At 35.1% G+C, this 18,974-nt stretch overlaps 6 protein-coding genes across 9 annotated transcripts; 1 reads left to right on the top strand and 5 right to left on the bottom strand.

The window, feature by feature from the left end:
- Window positions 1-31: 31 nt before the first annotated feature.
- LOC149728931 (uncharacterized) lies at window positions 32-5,719 on the bottom strand. 2 transcript variants are annotated; one of them, XM_089887873.1, is made up of 5 exons: window positions 5,499-5,719; window positions 1,678-1,882; window positions 1,322-1,449; window positions 817-1,006; window positions 32-563 (listed from the first exon to the last, which is right to left on the bottom strand). In XM_089887873.1, the coding sequence occupies exons 2-5, from the start codon at window positions 1,821-1,823 to the stop codon at window positions 356-358; spliced, it is 672 nt and encodes a 223-aa protein (XP_089743999.1). In that variant the 5' UTR covers window positions 1,824-1,882; window positions 5,499-5,719; the 3' UTR covers window positions 32-355. The 2 variants fall into 2 exon arrangements, with proteins under 2 accessions (XP_089743999.1, XP_089743998.1); XM_089887872.1 differs by lacking the exon at window positions 5,499-5,719 and adding an exon at window positions 2,899-3,769.
- Window positions 4,313-5,493, top strand: LOC149728932 (uncharacterized). The gene is made up of 2 exons (XM_089887882.1): window positions 4,313-4,485; window positions 4,717-5,493. Exons 1-2 carry the CDS (start codon window positions 4,453-4,455, stop codon window positions 5,410-5,412), a joined length of 729 nt encoding a protein of 242 aa, XP_089744008.1. The 5' UTR covers window positions 4,313-4,452; the 3' UTR covers window positions 5,413-5,493.
- Window positions 5,720-5,899: 180 nt separating the features above from the next.
- Window positions 5,900-8,951, bottom strand: LOC149728930 (uncharacterized). Of its 2 annotated transcripts, XM_089887851.1 has the most exons (7): window positions 8,650-8,951; window positions 8,343-8,415; window positions 7,921-8,014; window positions 7,697-7,828; window positions 7,428-7,500; window positions 7,061-7,152; window positions 5,900-6,702 (listed from the first exon to the last, which is right to left on the bottom strand). In XM_089887851.1, exons 1-7 carry the CDS (start codon window positions 8,689-8,691, stop codon window positions 6,237-6,239), a joined length of 972 nt encoding a protein of 323 aa, XP_089743977.1. In that variant the 5' UTR covers window positions 8,692-8,951; the 3' UTR covers window positions 5,900-6,236. The 2 variants fall into 2 exon arrangements, with proteins under 2 accessions (XP_089743977.1, XP_089743978.1); XM_089887852.1 differs by lacking the exon at window positions 8,343-8,415 and having other exon boundaries at window positions 8,650-8,834.
- A 231-nt stretch (window positions 8,952-9,182) lies between these two features.
- On the bottom strand, window positions 9,183-11,782 carry LOC149728929 (putative methyltransferase-like protein 24). Of its 2 annotated transcripts, XM_089887854.1 has the most exons (6): window positions 11,509-11,782; window positions 11,361-11,428; window positions 10,939-11,146; window positions 10,612-10,725; window positions 10,213-10,310; window positions 9,183-10,006 (listed from the first exon to the last, which is right to left on the bottom strand). In XM_089887854.1, the coding sequence occupies exons 1-6, from the start codon at window positions 11,630-11,632 to the stop codon at window positions 9,698-9,700; spliced, it is 921 nt and encodes a 306-aa protein (XP_089743980.1). In that variant the 5' UTR covers window positions 11,633-11,782; the 3' UTR covers window positions 9,183-9,697. The 2 variants fall into 2 exon arrangements, with proteins under 2 accessions (XP_089743980.1, XP_089743981.1); XM_089887855.1 differs by lacking the exon at window positions 10,612-10,725.
- A 48-nt stretch (window positions 11,783-11,830) lies between these two features.
- LOC149728928 (uncharacterized) lies at window positions 11,831-16,710 on the bottom strand. Its single transcript, XM_089887821.1, has 9 exons — window positions 15,415-16,710; window positions 15,302-15,345; window positions 14,804-14,968; window positions 14,600-14,663; window positions 14,309-14,416; window positions 14,113-14,196; window positions 13,633-13,806; window positions 12,980-13,139; window positions 11,831-12,764 (listed from the first exon to the last, which is right to left on the bottom strand). The coding sequence occupies exons 1-9, from the start codon at window positions 15,454-15,456 to the stop codon at window positions 12,202-12,204; spliced, it is 1,404 nt and encodes a 467-aa protein (XP_089743947.1). The 5' UTR covers window positions 15,457-16,710; the 3' UTR covers window positions 11,831-12,201.
- LOC149728927 (uncharacterized) lies at window positions 15,541-18,857 on the bottom strand. Its single transcript, XM_089887870.1, has 3 exons — window positions 18,644-18,857; window positions 18,242-18,429; window positions 15,541-17,905 (listed from the first exon to the last, which is right to left on the bottom strand). The coding sequence occupies exons 1-3, from the start codon at window positions 18,705-18,707 to the stop codon at window positions 17,294-17,296; spliced, it is 864 nt and encodes a 287-aa protein (XP_089743996.1). The 5' UTR covers window positions 18,708-18,857; the 3' UTR covers window positions 15,541-17,293.
- Window positions 18,858-18,974: the final 117 nt, after the last annotated feature.

Genomic DNA, 18,974 nt, shown 5'->3' with positions numbered 1-18,974 from the left:
ACAATTAAACACAATGTTCAAGCAACAAAAGTACTTGTACTGACAGGATGTTTCGAACTTTACTTGTATTTAATATAATACAAAACGCTCGACAAACGAACAAATGTATGACAACACATTAACACTACAGAAACAGAACAGCTCTTGTGAAAACACCACCAAATTAAACGCTACACAATTTTTAAACAAACATATGCATTAAATGGAATGTGTATAGTGCATACTAGCCTACTCTGTACGAATTCGCATATATATTCGTGTAAATTTGACAAGAGTCATAAGCTATGTAAACATGGAAGCGGCCATTCGGGCTCTTTACTTGCTCTCACTCCTACGGATACAGCGAGAGTATGACCTAGTATACTCTCATTCTTTCCTCTTTCAAAAAAACTTCGTCGTTGGTAGTTGCAGCGCACTTTTTGGTTGTTTCACTTAAAGTCGATTGACTTTTGACCAACGCTGCTAGTCTAGTTGACCAACAAGAGTCGCATTGTAGTCCCTCGCCCACGAAGAACGATGCGAAGTCACTGTCGGCTTGTAGAACCTCGCCACAATCACAGTCACTGAAGTATAGTGAAACATATTGGTAGTATATACATCCAGTGTACCGTTTGTTTTGTGAAAACCAATGTAATAATTATAAATATCTAATTTGGTATACCAATTTTTATTTCATTTGGCTTAAAATATGGTACAACAATAAAACCATGCTACATTTCATAAGTGAAAAAAGTCACTTAAAACACAGTATATCTTTTATAACTTAAAACACAGAATATCGTTTATAACAAAAGTAGAGCACAATTGGTATAAAACCTGCATTTCATCTTCCTTTGAACAAATCCAATCAAAGAATCAAAATTTCCGATTGGATTCTCGACCTCATCTTTGGCGAATTGGTTATTCACGCAAAGATCGAATTTTCGTGGCGTTCGAGTGGGACAGTTCAACAGATCTTCGGACCTCACTCGGTCGAATTTATTAAAAACCAACGGGGTAGGATTGTCTGTAAAAGAAACGCAAATATTTTGAAGCTAAAAGATCCGGAAAATGTCATTTATTAACTTTCAAATGATGACGCTTAAGACCAGAGATAAATGCTGTTCCATCAAGTTTTTAGCAAAGGTCTCTTAAGTAGATCGTGTATATAAATGTTTACCTATAATGACCGAAACTAACTTTCATTTGATAGTGAACAATGAAAATTACCCTTACGACTCCCACAGACTGTTGTTGATTGTTTAAAATCAGATTAGTTTGATAATATGTGTTAAAAGTGTCCCATCTTACCCCACAGTACCAGAAATAATTGGTTACTTACATTTTCCATTATTAACAAAGTCTTTATATCGCTCCACACACTCCTGTGCCACAGCAAGTTCTTTCGAACCTCGGGTCAAAACATCAGCAAGACGTTCGTTCCAACATTCGACAGTATCGTTGTTTTCCCTGAAGGTTTAATTATCTTCGTTATTTTTATTTTAATTGTATTTCTTATACATTGTCGCCACAGACAATATGTTTGCCGCAGACGTTTAAACAGCAGCCCTTTAAAAAATTCGACATTTGGATGTAATTCAAACAGAAAATAAACATTTTTTATTGTTTATTGGATAAAACACTAATATAATATCTAATTAAAACCCACGTACGTAGATCCTATATATATATATTCACCCGCATTCCAGACGCTGTGTGACGTCATACCATAGCGAGTGGTCTGTTATAAACTTAACGATTCCAGAAAAATCCAAGCTGGCGTCACCAAACACGTCATTAACGCAGGGGATGAAAAAGTTTCGAATTTTTTGGACGTCGGTCATTTCTACCGATGCGGCTAGGCTTATGGCTCGCTTATTTGTGTGGCCTGGGATGTGACAACCTGAACAAAAAATACTAGGATTATTTCGTAATGGAGATTATATACCAAACATATTTAAATACACAGTCGTATGCCCGAGTATTATGCAATCGACAAGCTATGAAATTTAAATATAAATAAGTTCAATAAACACGTTAGTGCTTATATTTGATTAAAGGCTCGTCCTAAATTCTAATTAAGCCACATATACGGGAAGTCCAGCTTACATGGAAATTTTAATCAAAGCAATTGATATAAAGCTTGTTGCGAGCTTTCCTATATTGGGATTGATATATGACAGTCTTGTTTATATGGAGATATATAGAGTTCATGGAAGGACATACTGTTTACAACGGGCAAATAAGATCGATAAGACTTTACCTTGGAACCGAAATTCAACATATTTACGCGAATGTTGAAACGCAATCTACGTATATAGCGGTTTAAGCTGCATAACAGGGGAGTTACTGCGGATTTTCTGCTCTTTATCAAAAGCTAATCCTTAGAGTGAAAGGTTATAGCAGGTTGCATGGATTTAATTGCAGCTCGCCGCACAAGCATTAGTATAAGCATGGCGTTGAATACTGGTAGTTTATAGCAAACAAAAATTAGTATACGTTTATCGATGGCGAATTCTAACTACTGTTGTTTTGAGTTGTTCCGTAATTTAGATTACCGTTATAGCTAGCGAAGAAACAAATGAATTTAATATTGTTTGTATTTTGTTTATTAAACTGTTCCCAAGTCGACGCGTATGTAGGAAAAAGAGAGAGTAAAAATGTACGCATGCATTAATTATAAACTTGCGTATTTAATACAATGTGCGGGTTAGAGTAAGATGGGGCATATTTTCATTTTCTTTATCGCCCCAATTGGTAGTAAACAACGAATATTTAAAGAATTATTTAACCGTAATCGTTAAAAACACGCGATTAGGAAATAGTGAATATTATGAGCTGAAGGTATTCATCTAAGGCTATAAAGGTACTATAAATTAAGGTTTGATTAAAATCAAGACAATACGTTGTATAACTTACCCAACGTGGAGCTGACATAACATAGCAACACAATTACTACAATAATGTTCTTAACTAAGTTAATAGGCCACACCATCTTACAAGAAAAACTTCGTTTAGTTTAGAAAATAAAATTTCAGTATGACGGAGCTAGAATTAAACTACACAACATAGCAGTCTTTGAAAGTGAAGTCTTATGTACTAAGGGTTACGTAACATATAAAAGAAACTATACGTCAAATCCATATGATATGTTATTAAATCTTTACGATATGCATTTAGTTGGCTAAATATATTGGCAATAGGTCGGCATGTACGTAGCAATACGCATTTGGGCGTATGTTTTGTATCGTATAATGTAGCAATTAAAACTTTAAAAACAACAGGCCATAATGGATTTGCAATGTGTATAAGGTTCTTATATGCGTCCTTTTTCATATTGTGGTTGACACAAATTTTCTTTTGGGTGTCGCATATATGATTTACGACGATTATATTAATTGAAACTGCGAAGAGAATAAATTTTACATAACAACGCAAAATGTAGACTTATTTGGTTTAAACATTTATATTAATTGAGTTCGTGAATTAGAACGAAAACTGATCATCAAAAATGGATTAATAAACGGCGGCTTACGATGTTTGTTGTGATTGTAGTCCATATGTTTTGGTAACAATAAAATAATGTTGCAAGCCAAAACGCAAAAGAGACATTCTAAACTATTTACATTTGTTTAGTAGATTTAAAGGTTTTGTGGATTAGTGCACAGCGTTATCTCAATAACCTTCGAAGCAAGGCGCACCTGAAACAAAAGACGCTCTAAAACCGTAGCCAGCGTCTCATGCCCCGAATTAGAGAACTTGTTTAGCGAAGGTGATGATACTCGTGCGGATTATTGGTCTGTAGTATCTCTCCTACCCTGGACTGGTGCCGAGTGTGAAAAGAAAGACCTTATTTGCTAACTCGAGCGCCGACGCTTTCAAACGCCGACATGAAAAAGCGAAAAGAAGTTGGACGAGCGCGAGGCGCTAGGGATGAAATGTGTTACATTTAACACTGACTGTGGTGCGTGTATATAACAGGTTGTGAAGAGTCAGAAGTATCAGTCGAGCAGAGTTCACAGTAGCGAACACATACCAAGACCTTAAATAAGAACAACGCTTGTTATTAGCGACCAGTTACAACGGCGCACTGAAATGTGCTCAATTATAATGCGATTATAAGTTAGAAATTTTATGGAATAGCGCACACGCGTTGGAACGTTTTACGAGTTTGAATTATAATCGTACGCCGTCGCCGTGTCTGTACGTTGAACTAGGGTTATGTATTCAAACACAGCGTGAATCCATTCATAGCTAATGTGTTATCACTGCGGGTTTATGTAGGTCATTACGCTGCGAATCGATTTTAATTGTATAACCAGTCGAGCTGATGACGTGTGATCCTTGTCACAGATAAAACGCCTGACTGTCTTTGTACCATGATGACGTCATTATTCGTATTTTTTTCCTCAGCTGCTAGCAACCTTAGCTTCAGTATTCATACTTGCCACACTGAATTATCTGCTCTCAAGAATGAAGTTCACTGTCGACCATTTCAAGAGACTGGTGAGTGTTAATATATATAGTCACATATAAGAGTAATCATAATAGCAGAATGGTGACTGATTTTAGAGAAGCAAAGGGTTGTGTGTTTCAGACGATTCAAAATCACTGCATGGTTTATCAGTAGTTAAATCGCGTATAAACCGACTGTCGAGACGCTGAAAAATAAGTTCGGAATCAACTGTCAGAAACGTAGAGATTTCGACTTGTTAATCAAGTTATTTCTTTTTTTAGTCGGTGTCCGATCTACGATCCTTTGAACAAAGCATGAGCATGTGGTTTCGTGCCCGAGACAGCCAGAAGAACCTTGTGAATGCGCTCGGGTTAGCGAAGGTTGATTGCCCGACACTCAATAGAAGATTACGTGTTCCGGAGATATCAGAGCGCCACTCCAGCGTTGTGCTCAACTGCACTCCACCACGAGTAAAACTAAGTCAAGCCGTAAGGGAAATGTCGCCGGCCAAATCGAAATCAGTGACGTCAGGGGAGCTGTTAAAGTTCTGGCAGAAATTCCAAATTTCGACGCCGAAAAAAGAAACCTTGTCCACGAAATCAAAACCTTGTGCGAAACCAACAAGACCAGTAACTCAATGCAAGAAACGACTGGAACCACAGACCACAGTTAAAGTTTCACCGTCACCCCAAACACAAGTAGTTCACTCCCGACTACAATGCCCCCTTTCAAGCAGCATAAACCTAAACAACAGAACCGCTGCCAGAAACTGCATTGACCTAAACTCTAACTCGGTAACGAAACCAAGATTTCAACCCCGCCCTTCGCCAACAAGAAAGCAAAACCGACCGATGAGCCTCAGGAAAATGGTAACTCTTCGTGAGCACCGTAAAAAATGTGAGGAAAGAGTGCGAGAACTTGAAGCCCAATCGCGCCGCCTTAGACGAAAGAAAGCCGACAAAAGTGTTAAGTTATAAATACTGTTCCTGATTAATTGTTCGCCATTTTCGTTTTGTTCGTGAATTTTTCTATTAAACGCCAAAGGTTCAACATGTCAACTTACCTGGTGTGTTTTGAAAGGTTGTATTGGTAGCAGCATTATATTGAGATTAGGTTTCTTTCTTTTGATTCTATACGTACATCAGATTGGGGTAAGATGGTCCATGGAGCGATTTTCATTTATCATTCATTTAATACAAACAGATAATATTTACAGAATTATTTAACCATATCCTGACAACTCTAAAAGAGCGTTGTTAAAACAGGATTAGTAAATCTGGGACATTATGTTGTAAATCTATTTACTCACTCTACTGTGCTGTGCTATATTTACCGGTCTAAATAGTATAGGTACAGTAAAGAAACCAATGAAACTTATGCTCACTGTCCAGTTATAAAACATAGGAGTGTTTTGACACACCAGACATACATGTTCATCCACACACAGAAGAGTTGTAACCGCCATTAATTTGATGTTTTTATAGCAGAGAAACACAAAATAACTGCTTGGTTGTCGATACACAGGTACAATATGTAACAATGAAATTTACAATTTAATACCAAAACAAAAAATGTGAACGTATGTTGTCATGTGTGTTACTAATACCAAGTATTAATACCAAGTATTAGTAGTGAGTGTCAAGCAATGTATTGAAAATACGATTTGGTAATGAACTAAATTTGCAACAAAACAGAAGTGAAATAGCAATTTGTAATAAAAATACGAAGATTGTGCCCATTCATGCGGACTGCTTAATCTGACAAATACTGGAAAATGATTAAAAGCGTCAGCCACAAGATGTCAGATGTCATAATCATCCTGTTCACTGAGGTGTGACCTTGACTTGTTGGTGCCACCCGCTGGATGGATGGACGAGGCAAGCCCCCTTGTGTGTTCAGACATCGGGTTGTAAGGATACGAAAAATCGACGATTCGATTTGTATCTTCTGTAGGGTAAGCGATACCGTTGCCGTAAGTTGGCCTGTAATCACTTTGCGAATGTTGCCTCACTGGGTGGAGTGGCGGCTCAAAACTGTTTGGTTTGTGCGGAGGTTCCTTATGGTCCGCAACTCCAGGGTTTGGTTTTGGTCTATGCATCGTGTTCAGCGTTTGATAGGTCATGTCCACTGGGTTTTGTGGTATCATATGAGGGGGATTCCCTGTAAGTGACTCATCCTCACTTGACACTCGCTGCACAACGTGTGCTCCCGTAGTGAGAACGTTTTCAAGAGGAATATGGAACTTATTTCCAACAGGCGCAGATACCCTAATTAAACAACAACCATAATCTACTTTATAGAAGACAAACATAAATCATACACAGATGACAGAGAAAACATCAGACGTTCTTTCAGCTCGGACCTTAAGTTAAAAGTCGCTTCTTTCAGACAAATTAGTTTCATCCAAAGCCAACTTATGGCTACTTTATAGAAATAAGACCTGTTAATCCAGCAGTTTAGTTTTGAAAAAATAATTCATTTAGTTTACTATATCCAAACAATAACAGAATAAAAGTGGTTTGTGGAATTTGTTTTGTGTCAGGTTTAATGAAAAATGAACTTATAATTCTAGTCCTTAAACTTGTACGTCTGTTATAGTTAAAATTACCAACAAATATAACTCACCCTTGAACAGATAAACTTGTTTGTATTGAAGTTTGAGAAATGTGAGTGTTATGAACTTTTTTGATTTCCCCATCTTTTTCATCAGAATCAGTCTGGAGTGTAAACAGTTAATGCAGTTTAAGTTTCAAAATTCAAACCGGAATTTAAAAAAAGGTCAAACAAATAGCAGTATTGTTGGAGTCTTATTCCTAATTTATATGTTATGTATTAAAGTATTGAAAGTTTAATATATGCTATGACCTAGGTATGTAACCTAGAACCCCAAAAGGTAGTCATATTTTTATTACCCAACATTATAGCTACCTTATCAACCAAAAAAAAAATTAAAGATAAAAGGTTCAGGATATTTGAACATAACTTCATTTACCTCTATTTCAAGATCTGATTCAGATTTTACGAGTTTTAATCTTTTGTTTGCAACTCCTTGCTGTGGCTTGCTCCTGTGACATAAGTTTTCATGTTATTACCTTAAACTTTATAAAGACATTGACAATATATATATAGAAGTTAGAGAGAAACAACCCAAACAAACCAGTAGGAAAAGTAAACAGAACAATAATTTTACAAAAATACTTTAAAATGATACAATAAAATGTTAACATAACAAAAAAAAACACAAGCTGACAAACAGCCTACCTAGCTTTACTGTCATCCTGCCCCTCTGTGGTTGGTTGTACAATTCCTTCTTCTTCATTCTGTGTCTCAGGAATGGAGTTTACAACATCTTTGAGGAAATCAAACATACTTACTGTCTGTATGCATTCTCTCCTGAACAAATATGTCTTGTGTAAATAAATAAAGTAGATTTAAAAAAGGTACATTAAAAATTAACAGAAGAACATTAGGTAAAGTTAACTTACAGATGGGAAGTTGACATGGTTTTTGCGTGTTTTCCTTTCGTTACCTCGCCAGTGTGTTGTAAAATGGAGGCTAAAAACATCTCCAAGCATTTCGCTGCAGGGTTTTCAATCAAAGAGTTAAGAAAACAAAGCTATAAAGTGCGTAACGGGCAAAAAAAAGGACATGATATTCTATGAAAGATATATATTTTGCCTAACACGGTATCATCAGTCTTCTATTTAATTAAAATAGGATATTTTAGCACAGAATCCTAGCAATTATTTTATTACGAACACTGGATAAGGGTCAGATTTACAAGATTAATCCCAGTACTGGTTTTAAAGCCATCTACAAAACATACAAAATACACTGTATTGGCATGTTTACACAATTGCTTATCAATAATTTTAATTTTCTTTAATTACAAACCGACAAAGGATACAAATTAAAACAGGAACTGCAGCTGAAACTTTCCCTATCTCTTCATCAGTTTGCATTATTTTCTTAATCCTTGCCTGGCAGGAAATCATGACATAATGTTAAGATATTCAACCGTAAACCCCAAAATTGTTCAATAAAAAAAAAGGAAATTTACCAATCTAATAAAAATATATATGGGTGCTTTGTCCTTTGTTCAAGATTTGGCTAAACGTTAGAGCTCAGTTGTTACGGAAGATTCTTCACTAGCACCCTTGGCCTTGTATAAAATATTGAAAGACTTCTTAGTATAACTTGTATAAGCAACTTACAGGAGGAAATCTGGAGTTATATTTCTTTTTCTTGGAAGGCATTGTGTTGGAATATGACGATTTCTGTATAGATAGGTTTCTTCTTGTACAAGACGTCTTGACACTGACCCTAAAACATCGGGATTTTTTACAAAATGTGACGAAAACTCAATCTTAACCTGTAGGCAAAAAAAATTCGATAAATATTAATCTTATATTATATATATATTGTTAATATTAACAAATATAAAAATTTCATGCATGTTGTTAACCTGCAATGTGATATTTACGGAACTAAGTTTAGAGATAAAATTAACAACAATACGGAGTTAAAATTTCGGTTTTCGTTCTACGTCACACAACGCATTTTCACTTTCCCCTAAATCTGAATTGCAGTGTTTCCGAAACTCATTACGACAATAAAAAGTGTTGACCACGTTAAACACGATCATCTCTTGATTTTAACTCTTATTAATAATTAGTATCCCTATAAACGAAGCAGGTCTTTAATATGTGCACTTATAAAAATGTAGATTCAATAGACTTTTCCTGTGTAATGTGACACCAACCAGAATTTATTAACAGTACAGAAAAACGCAGAAAGTTGCCAACTGTAATACAGTATACTGAAAACCGCAAAATAGTATAAAAGATAAGGTTAATAGACCCAAAATGCACAAATAGTTGAAGAAATTAAATGCTGGGAAATGTTTATCGTTCATAAAACAGTTTAATGACTGAGGTAACAAAACTTGAAGATAATATGGTGTGTACGAAGTTCATGTAAGGAACACAAAAACAAAACAATTAGCAATATTTGTGCAAACGAACTTCTTTCAATCACACAACTACAAAGCCTATGGTGGAAAAAACGTTTAAAAAAAGCAACCAAATTTTACAAAAAAATCTGTATAAAGTAAAATCAACATTAACGCAATAGGTGCAACATGAAATATTCTCTAAATATGTTGCATAAAAAAATTAACAAAGATTTGTCCAAACTTAAAAACCACCTAATGCATTGCAATATTGTCTACCACACAGCAATTCCATCTTGATTGGTACATAGTTACTTGGGCTGACAAGGCTCTACCTTCCCTGTATTAACCATTGCTACTTCCCACAATATAATTGCATCATTATATAAAATTTTCTGCTTGCCCTTCAGCTGAGTATAACTTAGATCTGGTTCCCAACGTATGTTGTCTGTGGTGTTGTAAATTTTCCAACCATGATCACGGAGTTGGAGAAGTTGTCGGTATATCGTGTCAACCCGATCTGCCCACTTCTTCTTAGTAAGAGGACCAGCCAGGTGGATTTCCATGGCAAATTGACGAACGCATTTGTGAAGGCCAGTATCTAACAGCTCTTGTAGAAGCTGAGTGAAATTTGTGGTTAAATTCATGTTACAAACTAAAATTAGTTATATTTGTATAACAGTCAGTCTTTTATATTAGTACCTAATCTACAATAAAACCTAATCCTTTTAGTCGAAAATGCAGTCATTCAATAATGTGTAGTACTACCTGCTACTATAAATCCAGTGTAAACAAAACAGCACAAAACTATGAATATGTTACATACCACGTCCTCAAAGCCTCCCCTGTTTCCTGGTGCATCGGTGTCCACTTTTAAATAATCTAAATAGCGTCCATTGTGGTGCATTTCTTGCAGTATAGTTTCTAAAACATACAAACAGATTAGCTTTATAAATATGCAAATTAGGTTTGTGAGTATTGAAATAAAGGTTTATGTATAATAACTTTATTTAATATAAACAAATTATATATATAATTATAGATAACTCCTAAAAGACAGTATTTATGGTTTAAAAATCTGACATTTCTGGAGACCGTGCTTATTCATTGCAGCCTAACAAAGATCGTCAAAACGTCCATTAAAAACAAACTGTGAATCAGCCAAATCTTGGCCTAAAAATATGTTTGCATTTTAACATTTAACAACACATCCACACAGTCTCACTTAAAGTTCGCATCTTCCAGCCATTGCTATCTTTATCAAGATCTACATCTGAGATCCCAGTCTTGTGAAAAGTAACTCCAGATTCACGATGCCAACCGTCTTCATAAGTCATGCCTGTGGTTGGTTACGCAATGTTAATGTGAGCCATGTGAGTGTGGAAGGAATGCTGCGGCATATTGCCCTGACCTCTTCACATATTGCCTGTTTTAATATCTCGTTTTAATGGATTTTAAACTGGTACTTTTTTAATTTCAAAAACCTTAGGTTTACTGGAGCAAAAAATCTGCTGTTACCTGGATACTTACAGGTGGTAAACCCCAGACTTACTTGGGTCAAATGAATGAACTTCACATTTTTTCTTTGCAATTTCATCATCAAAGGAAAAGTCAAACCCCACCCCGAATGAATACATGAGGCACTTGTAGTCCTTGTTTGTACTTAGGGGCCAGAACTTCTCTTCAGTACATAAATCATACGCACCATCCATCCTCATTTCAGGTTTGCCACCAAGATATTCAGACTTGGTACATTTATACTGAAGAAAATAAAGTAAGTCACACCCCACCCTTTATAAAACAGACAAATTACAAATAATCTAATTACATGTGTTACTGAACTGTTTAAAACTATTTGAACAATTTATAATGTCAAAAAAATCTAAAATTAACATATAGGTTGCTGTATTACGCAAAAAAATAAAATAAGGTTTAACACATGGAAGTCAGCCAGGTCACTCTTACATTATTTACCTGCATTGTGTAAACATAGTTCCAAAGTTTATCCAATTGAGCAGCAGCCAACAACACAGGTGTAGTGTCTAAGAAACAAAAAAATATATATCTCTGTTTAATAACTAACACGTTTCGTTATGTTAAAACTAATCGTCAATTTTTTTACCTTGGATTGATGACGGTAGAACACGAGTCATATCTTTGCCCATGTAGATGGAAAAAAATACCAAGAATGCCAACAAACCAGAAAAAGCGATTATAACTGTCTTTTTATTTAACCGTAGCATCATTGTAAAATGACTTTTACCAACGTTTTGTCTTCATCTAAAATTTACGGAAATGTTCACTTTTCGAGCACTGTTTCTAAACGTATTTCAAGCGGTTTTGACTTTTATATTAAACAGGGAGTTTAAAAACGTGAGCAAAAAAAGTATAAATTCTTACGAGAGCACATACCCTGTAACAGTTTTAATAAAAGCAACATACTATATGGCAAGTTAGGATTTATTATGTGAAGTAAAGAATATATTAGGTAGAATGAAATAATATATGAATAAGCTCATCTACAGCTTTAATTTGTCAAAATCACAAAAAATAAAATTGCAACGTGCATTTATGTCACAATGAAAATAATGTAATAAATCTGGCATAAAGATTTCAACTGTAATTTATACGAACACTGGCAAAGTCCACCAAAAACCTACAGCATGTGCAATGATTTGTTTGAAATGAAATCAAAAACATAAGATTAATCAAAAATGAATAAATTGCATCTACATTTTAACCACAACTTGATTGTAATATTTCTACTCTGTTGACTGTAAACGTATTCAGGTAGTTTGTACAAACACAATGTCTTTCAGTTCATTAGGTTACCATACTCTTGTGCACAGCCAAAGCTGTTTCGTCTAAAAGTAGGAAAATATTCATTCTCGTTACGAAGATGAGATATGTCTGAGTGTTGGGAAACTTTGCTGGGTGAACTATTGCTTGAAACACTTGGGTCTGAACCTGGAGTGACTGGCGTGGTTGCTTCAAAGGGTGAGTAATGCTGTGGTGATGATGGGGTGTCACTCAAATCTATGAGTTGCAGTTGATTGACAGCGGGCTCCAACTCAGTTTGGGACTGCTGGGGGTTTACCTCTTGTGTAAATGAAATTAGTGGGTCAGCGTTCTTTGGCGAGGCTCGCTTTGGTGGAGGGAGTTGTATTTTACGAGCAGGACTATTTGGTGGAATAATTCGTTGCGAGGGTGGTTGAGAACTTACAGGCCTTGCATCAGTTTTGTATTGGTTACGCTTTCTGCCAACGGAATACGCACCGTAGGCCCCGGCAGGAGAGTCGTCAATATCGTCGTTCTGTGCAACAGTGACATCGTGTGAAGGAGCTCGTTGCCATGGTGATGATTCTTGTTCTTTCAATGCTGGAAGAGTAATTGAAGTTTTAAAAATATGGGATGCTACAAACAATAGTACCATAACAAATTGTAAAATGAATAATGATATCTTATTATGTAAACAGCCAGCAGCCAACACAATGCAGCAAACATAAGACACAAACACACAATAGTTTTAATTTTTCTTCGTACAGATTTTGAAATAAGTTCAAAAGCTCAAACTCAAAAAATGATAAAACAACCTTCATAATCCGGTTTGACGAGAGCTTTGTTGGTTGGTCCTGGTTTATATAACGAGGTTAGTTTGGGGTCACGAATGTAATCTGATGGTTCCAAGTTAAGATAAACATGCTCTGGCTTCTCAAGCACATTGGCAAGCAACTCAAACGGAACAGATGGATTCTGAAATGTTTTGTGAAAAAAAATTGACAAACTATGAGGTGACTACATGAAAACTGAACAGTGAGGTAAAACATAAGACTGAGAGCATTGGTGACTTGTAAAAAAACAATGTTTATAGTTATTAGGTTTGTGGAAGCTGTATATACCTTATGCTATACAGTTATTTACTTGTGGTATAAAAAGCTTGGACAGTAATACATATTAATATTCCATAAATTAAGGTGTGTCAAAGATGATTAGACGAGCAACAAAGGATTGTGCAGTAAAAGATTATCAGCTCATGGCTTAAGGGCAAAATAAACCATTTGTCTAATGTGGTTTATACTTTTACTGGGAGTATTTTATCACAGAATGATTCATGCAAAAATAACCACAGCAAAGCATAAGAATTCATATGCTTAACATAAAGTGACAAAACATCACTCAAAAATTTATAACACTAATCAACAAAATGCATCACAACAACATTAACACAAGATGTATTGTAACATACTGATGGGTTGGGAAGCTGTGGTTGGTCATCTAAATGGATGAGAGATGGATGTTTGGATGGTGTTTTTTCCTCATCCGTGTCGCTATCTGAATCATCATATGGGTTGATGTATTCATGGTAGTCTTGCACTTGAACTTTGTAATTCTCCACCTTTTCCTGGATTTCAACAGGCAGCTGCAATGTTAAGTAATATTATGTAGCAATAGCAGATTTATAGCCATATTATTAACAATAACATAGTTAAATAGCATTAAACATAGTGCAATGTAAAGACGTTATATGGAATAAATATAATTTTTAAAAAAATACAAAGGAAATGTAACCCAGACCAGTGCGGTAAACTATACCCCTGGGCCCTGAAACCTGGCCCATGGCTTTTGTATGCAAAGGCACCATACACAATAATATATAGCAAGACGACAAGATGCCTGTGCTATAACTTAAGTTTCCTAGTTTACTGAAATAATGAGGAAGTCTTACTTTTTCTTGCTTTGGAACTTGGTAATTGGAAGGATGACATTTAAGTAGTTGAACAGCTGCATTGCAATCTTTTCTTAATCTTTCCTGTTTCCAATTTAAAGGCAACAAAACATTTTGTCAAAGAGAATGTAACTGAATAGTTTATAAAAACTTCCAAAATATAGTTAAAAAGTGCAAAACAGAGAATATTACTAACATTGTCTTCTTGAGCTTTACGCAGAGCATTCTTGGACTCTGTTAGTTTGTTGGCTAAATCATCAACGTCTCTGGTTAGAAGTTGATTCTCATTTTCAAAATATTTCATCTGAAACAACCAAAATGTTCATTATGCCACAGCATGATGTGATGCACTATATGCTCATTTACACACATGACATGTGGTGGTTTCACAATCCCAATGCTTACTAACTAAGGCATACATGAAATAAACTAATCAGTCAAAGACATGAACTATTGGAATACAAATCAATTGTTTAAATGTACTTACCTTTTGCAATTGCTCTTCTAAGTTGGCATTCTTTTGTTGCAAAGAAATATAGCTTGATTGAAGGCTGTAAAGAATAGAAAAGTATTATGTGTTACACTGTTACACCATTACTGTAAAAACTTCGGAAATTAATTAAGTTAAAACACACTAAAAATTTTTAATTAACACCACTTTTATAATGGGAAAGTAGGGAAACTAAGTTACTTTTTAATTTGTTCCTCGCTTTTTGATAAATTCCTTTGGGAAATTTCAAGTTCATTTTGCAAATATTCCTTCTTTTGTTCAAACTCTGCTGACATTTGTTCAATCTTCCTTGTGATATTGGCTGAATTATGATCCCCGCTTGCATTGTTTGAAGTGAATGAGTTGCTGAAATGTTTGCAACAGATTAGTTTGTTATTTCTTATCTTTGAAATGCTACATTTTGACACAACATGTACAGTTTAATTTCTTGGTATATAGCAATGAAGATACTATTAATTCGAATAAATTGAAATGCAACGGTTTGAAACATAAGCTAAACTGGAAACTTTAGGCGAGTTATAACAAAATAATTAATAAAAACTATACTTGTGATTGCAACCATGCAGAACACTTTCTTTATACTGTCAGCCCAAGCAAAGGCATAAACATACATTAATATATTGTACAGTTACGTTTTGGCTGAAAATAGAATATACAGTAATACATTTTATGACATACGTTTTCGCTTGAACTTTATTGGTTGCAGTGGTTCCTAAATACTCCTGAAAAAAATATGGTTTGTAATTTTTGTATTTTTATGTCTTTTTTTTAAAACAGTCAACAAAACTTACAGACGCTTTTCTGTATGGTCTGTTCCTTGTTGGTGCTGACATTTTAACTGCAGAGATTAAACCTCCACTCTTTGCACCAGTTTAAGCACAGAAAAATATGTAACATTTACTGCTATACAATGTCCATCTGAAAATTTTAAGACATGTATGTACAGAAGATTACATTATATACAAGGTATTTGATTAAACAGTGCAACAATTTATTGAAAATTCAAGTTTGTTCATTAATAGAAAAGCTGTTGAGTATGCCTAAAAAGGTAAAGATGTTTAACTGTTTAAGTTTTGGCAATTAACAAAATGTTGTACGTCTGACATTTTAAGGTAATTATTTAAAACACGGAATACACGGCATAGTGTTAATGACTCAATGTGCAACATTACATGTTTTAAAGTTACTGTAAATGTGAGAAAAAGCACGTATGGTTTGTAATATTATCAAAGAACACATGAGGTATACGACATATCATTATCCTGAGGTATGGGCAAATAAAACACAAAAAAAAACATACTTTTTAAGTACAATAAAACAAACTCTCACTTAACCGTAAACATTGCATTTTCTGTAAATAAATGGCAAAAATTTCAAAACAAATTTTCTGAGTTTCGAATTAAGGCTACATATATTACCACTAGCATATTTACGCATGTGATGTTTTGTAATATTTCCTACCCGGCAATGTTTAGTGTTAAAATGCATGTTTGAGTTCACATAATTTTACAAACTGTACAATATAAAAAAAATGAGGTAGATTTGATTCAGTTATGTTGGTCAAAATAAAACTTGGCACTCAATAACAACCAGGAATATACAACATTCAACCACTAACACCAAAAAAACAAACACAAAAGGACCAATATACAATGCTGACAGTTTTTTAAGCTCATTTCAGTTCATTCTGTTCCATAATTTCATTTGTTGATTAAATTAATGCATTATATCTTTTAAATTTAATACTTCATATAATACAATTAGTCCATCATACATTTTTGTTCTGTAGCAAAATAATGCAACATAATAACTCCTTAATAGTAGGAAGACATCGGAAACGTTTATTGCTGTTCTGATAAACTTGTTTCAACGTAACTTGCTCGTCTATCCACAAGTCATTTTGTTAAAACTGCACGCTCGATTCGATCAATAATGTACGTTCTTCGTTTTGTTTCATCAGCGAGCAGTTAATTTGCACCGCCTTCATCATTGTCCAGTTATATCATCATAATATTAAGTATAGCTCAAGTGAATTTAAATGATTTCTTACACTACCTTACCTTAACTTCCCAACAGGGAAAGTTAAGGCAACTAACTTGTAGATACAACTTTTTGTCGGATCTTACCGAAAACTTTTTTTACCCGTTTTATCGATGATTTCATAAAACCAAAACATCGTAGAGTAAAAATTGGCCAAAAATTAAAGTTAAACAATTTCTTGGCTAAGGTTAGGTGTATTATCTGCGCGTAATGTGAGCAAGTAATCGTAACTAACAGGTTTATTGATTTCGTTTTATTCATTGCCATAAAATGACAACGATGAGAGAAGTTAGAAAAAAGTTATCAATGGGGTGAGCGGTCTAGCAAAAAGTGACGACCAAAGTTCGTGACGTTAAAGTTTGACGTATTTCTTCTTCAATTGCAATACACGCAAAATACTTTCTACACAATTTTCGAAAAAATGCCTTTGTATTATTTAAAAAGTATACCAGTAATCAACTGACATGTTAGAAGCGTGGACAACTTTGATGCAACAAGTATTGAATACAATTCGCTTAATAGTGCAAAATATCACATATCTGTTTGTTTACTGAATATATATACACGCTACAGTGTAGCCTACAGCCCCATGTTCATATCGATTTAAAGTTAAACAAATGTGACCAGCTTTTATTCCAGATCGCTTTCGTCCGAGCTCTTTCTAGAATCCGAACCGTCTTCGCGGTTTCGCAATTCTCCGGATCCGTCTGTTTCTGTTCTGGGACTGTTTGGCCTTGACCGTGGAAATTCCTTTTCACATTGAGAGTATGTGTTGAAGTGTTGAGCATAGGGCATGAGTGCTGGGTGGGTATCATTTGGCTCATCCCAATGTCGCATTGCTGCGATGCTTGCCAACTCAGAAACTACGTTTGAGTGAGATTTATTGCTTTTCAGAAGAGTTAAGTGGCGATGATGCATCGCGTTCATTAAACCGCCTACTGCTGGGTTTGTGAAGCAGGCATGCGGTGTCGAACTTTCTTGCATTACTTGAGAGCTGGTATGACCGCCCACACCTACAGCGTACTGACTGTATATCTGGTTCAAGGCGAGAATAGATTCAGATGACATTTGTTTGCTAGGTGCTTCTATTTTTGGCAAGTTTGTACGGTGAGGTAAAGATACGCATGATGATCTTGTTTCTGGCGAAACAAACGTCTTACTTCCTTCGGTTTCCGTCTCATTTTCAGAAATTAGTTTCCTTCGTTGTTTGCGATATTTCGCCCTTCGATTTTGAAACCAAACCTAAACGCAAAGGCATGTTATACAATATAGGGTGGGGGAAGATGGGACACCCTTTGACTCTATTTTCTTATCCCATTTAATAGTAAAACCATTTTAAAAAAAGAAACATTCAAAGATTTATAAAACTATATCCCAACGACTCTTACAGACCATTGTTAATTGTTTAAAACGCGATCAGGATATTTAGATATTATGTGCTAAAGATGTCCTATCTCCCCCCACCCTATAATTTATTTGAGTCCTTCAATTGTAAAAAATAGTTTTATGAATCCGTGCTAGGACACATCACACATTTTATCACATTGCACATTACGACTCGTTCGATCATTTTTATACCTGAATACGTGCTTCGGTGAGCAGAGTCCGTGACGCCAGGGCATCTCGGTAGAAGATGTCGGGATATTGAGTAATCTGGAAGGCGCTCTCAAGAATAAATAGTTGATGCTGAGAAAAACTTGTTCTGTTTCGTCTTCGTCCTGTTCCGCCAAAGGGGAAAGGGAACTTTATCCCGCAGTTGGAGTTGACTGGAAAATAAAATAACTGTTATTTCTTGCTGTGAGTATATACCCCACGAATGTAAAATTATATTTATATAATCTGCTTATATACTTTATGTAATCTGCTTATATACTAACCCAATATTTCGAATAGGGCAATAAAATTGACGAACCCCATCATACGTGTGCGGATTTTTGAAACAGGAAACACTAACTTGATTTATTATTAAAAGCAACTTACCAAACAACGGATGTCCTTCCGAGCTCCCAGCGTTAACTTCAGGTCTTGACGTCATTGGATTCATGTATGACGTAAATGTATTCTAAACCAATGAACGAAAGACAGAGTTTTATATATACCTGACGTGAAAACTTTTTTGCCAAAGCAGTTTTCTTCGAGATTTTAATAATAATTAAAAGTTAAACGGTCTATTAATTCGGGACAGATTTCAAATCGATTCACTTCCTAACTCGTAGCGACGACTTTTGTTCTTATTCCCCAGGTGAGGAGATACCACAAGTCATTTACCGCAAATTAAAAAGACATTGGGAAGTATTTGCAGAAGATTAGG

This window comes from Ciona robusta, chromosome 11 (genome assembly GCF_009617815.1).
Source record: "Ciona robusta chromosome 11, ASM961781v2".
In the NCBI taxonomy this organism is placed as follows: domain Eukaryota; kingdom Metazoa; phylum Chordata; class Ascidiacea; order Phlebobranchia; family Cionidae; genus Ciona; species Ciona robusta.
The sequence above is the reverse complement of the archived record's forward strand: the minus strand, read 5'-3'. Positions and strand labels throughout refer to the sequence as shown.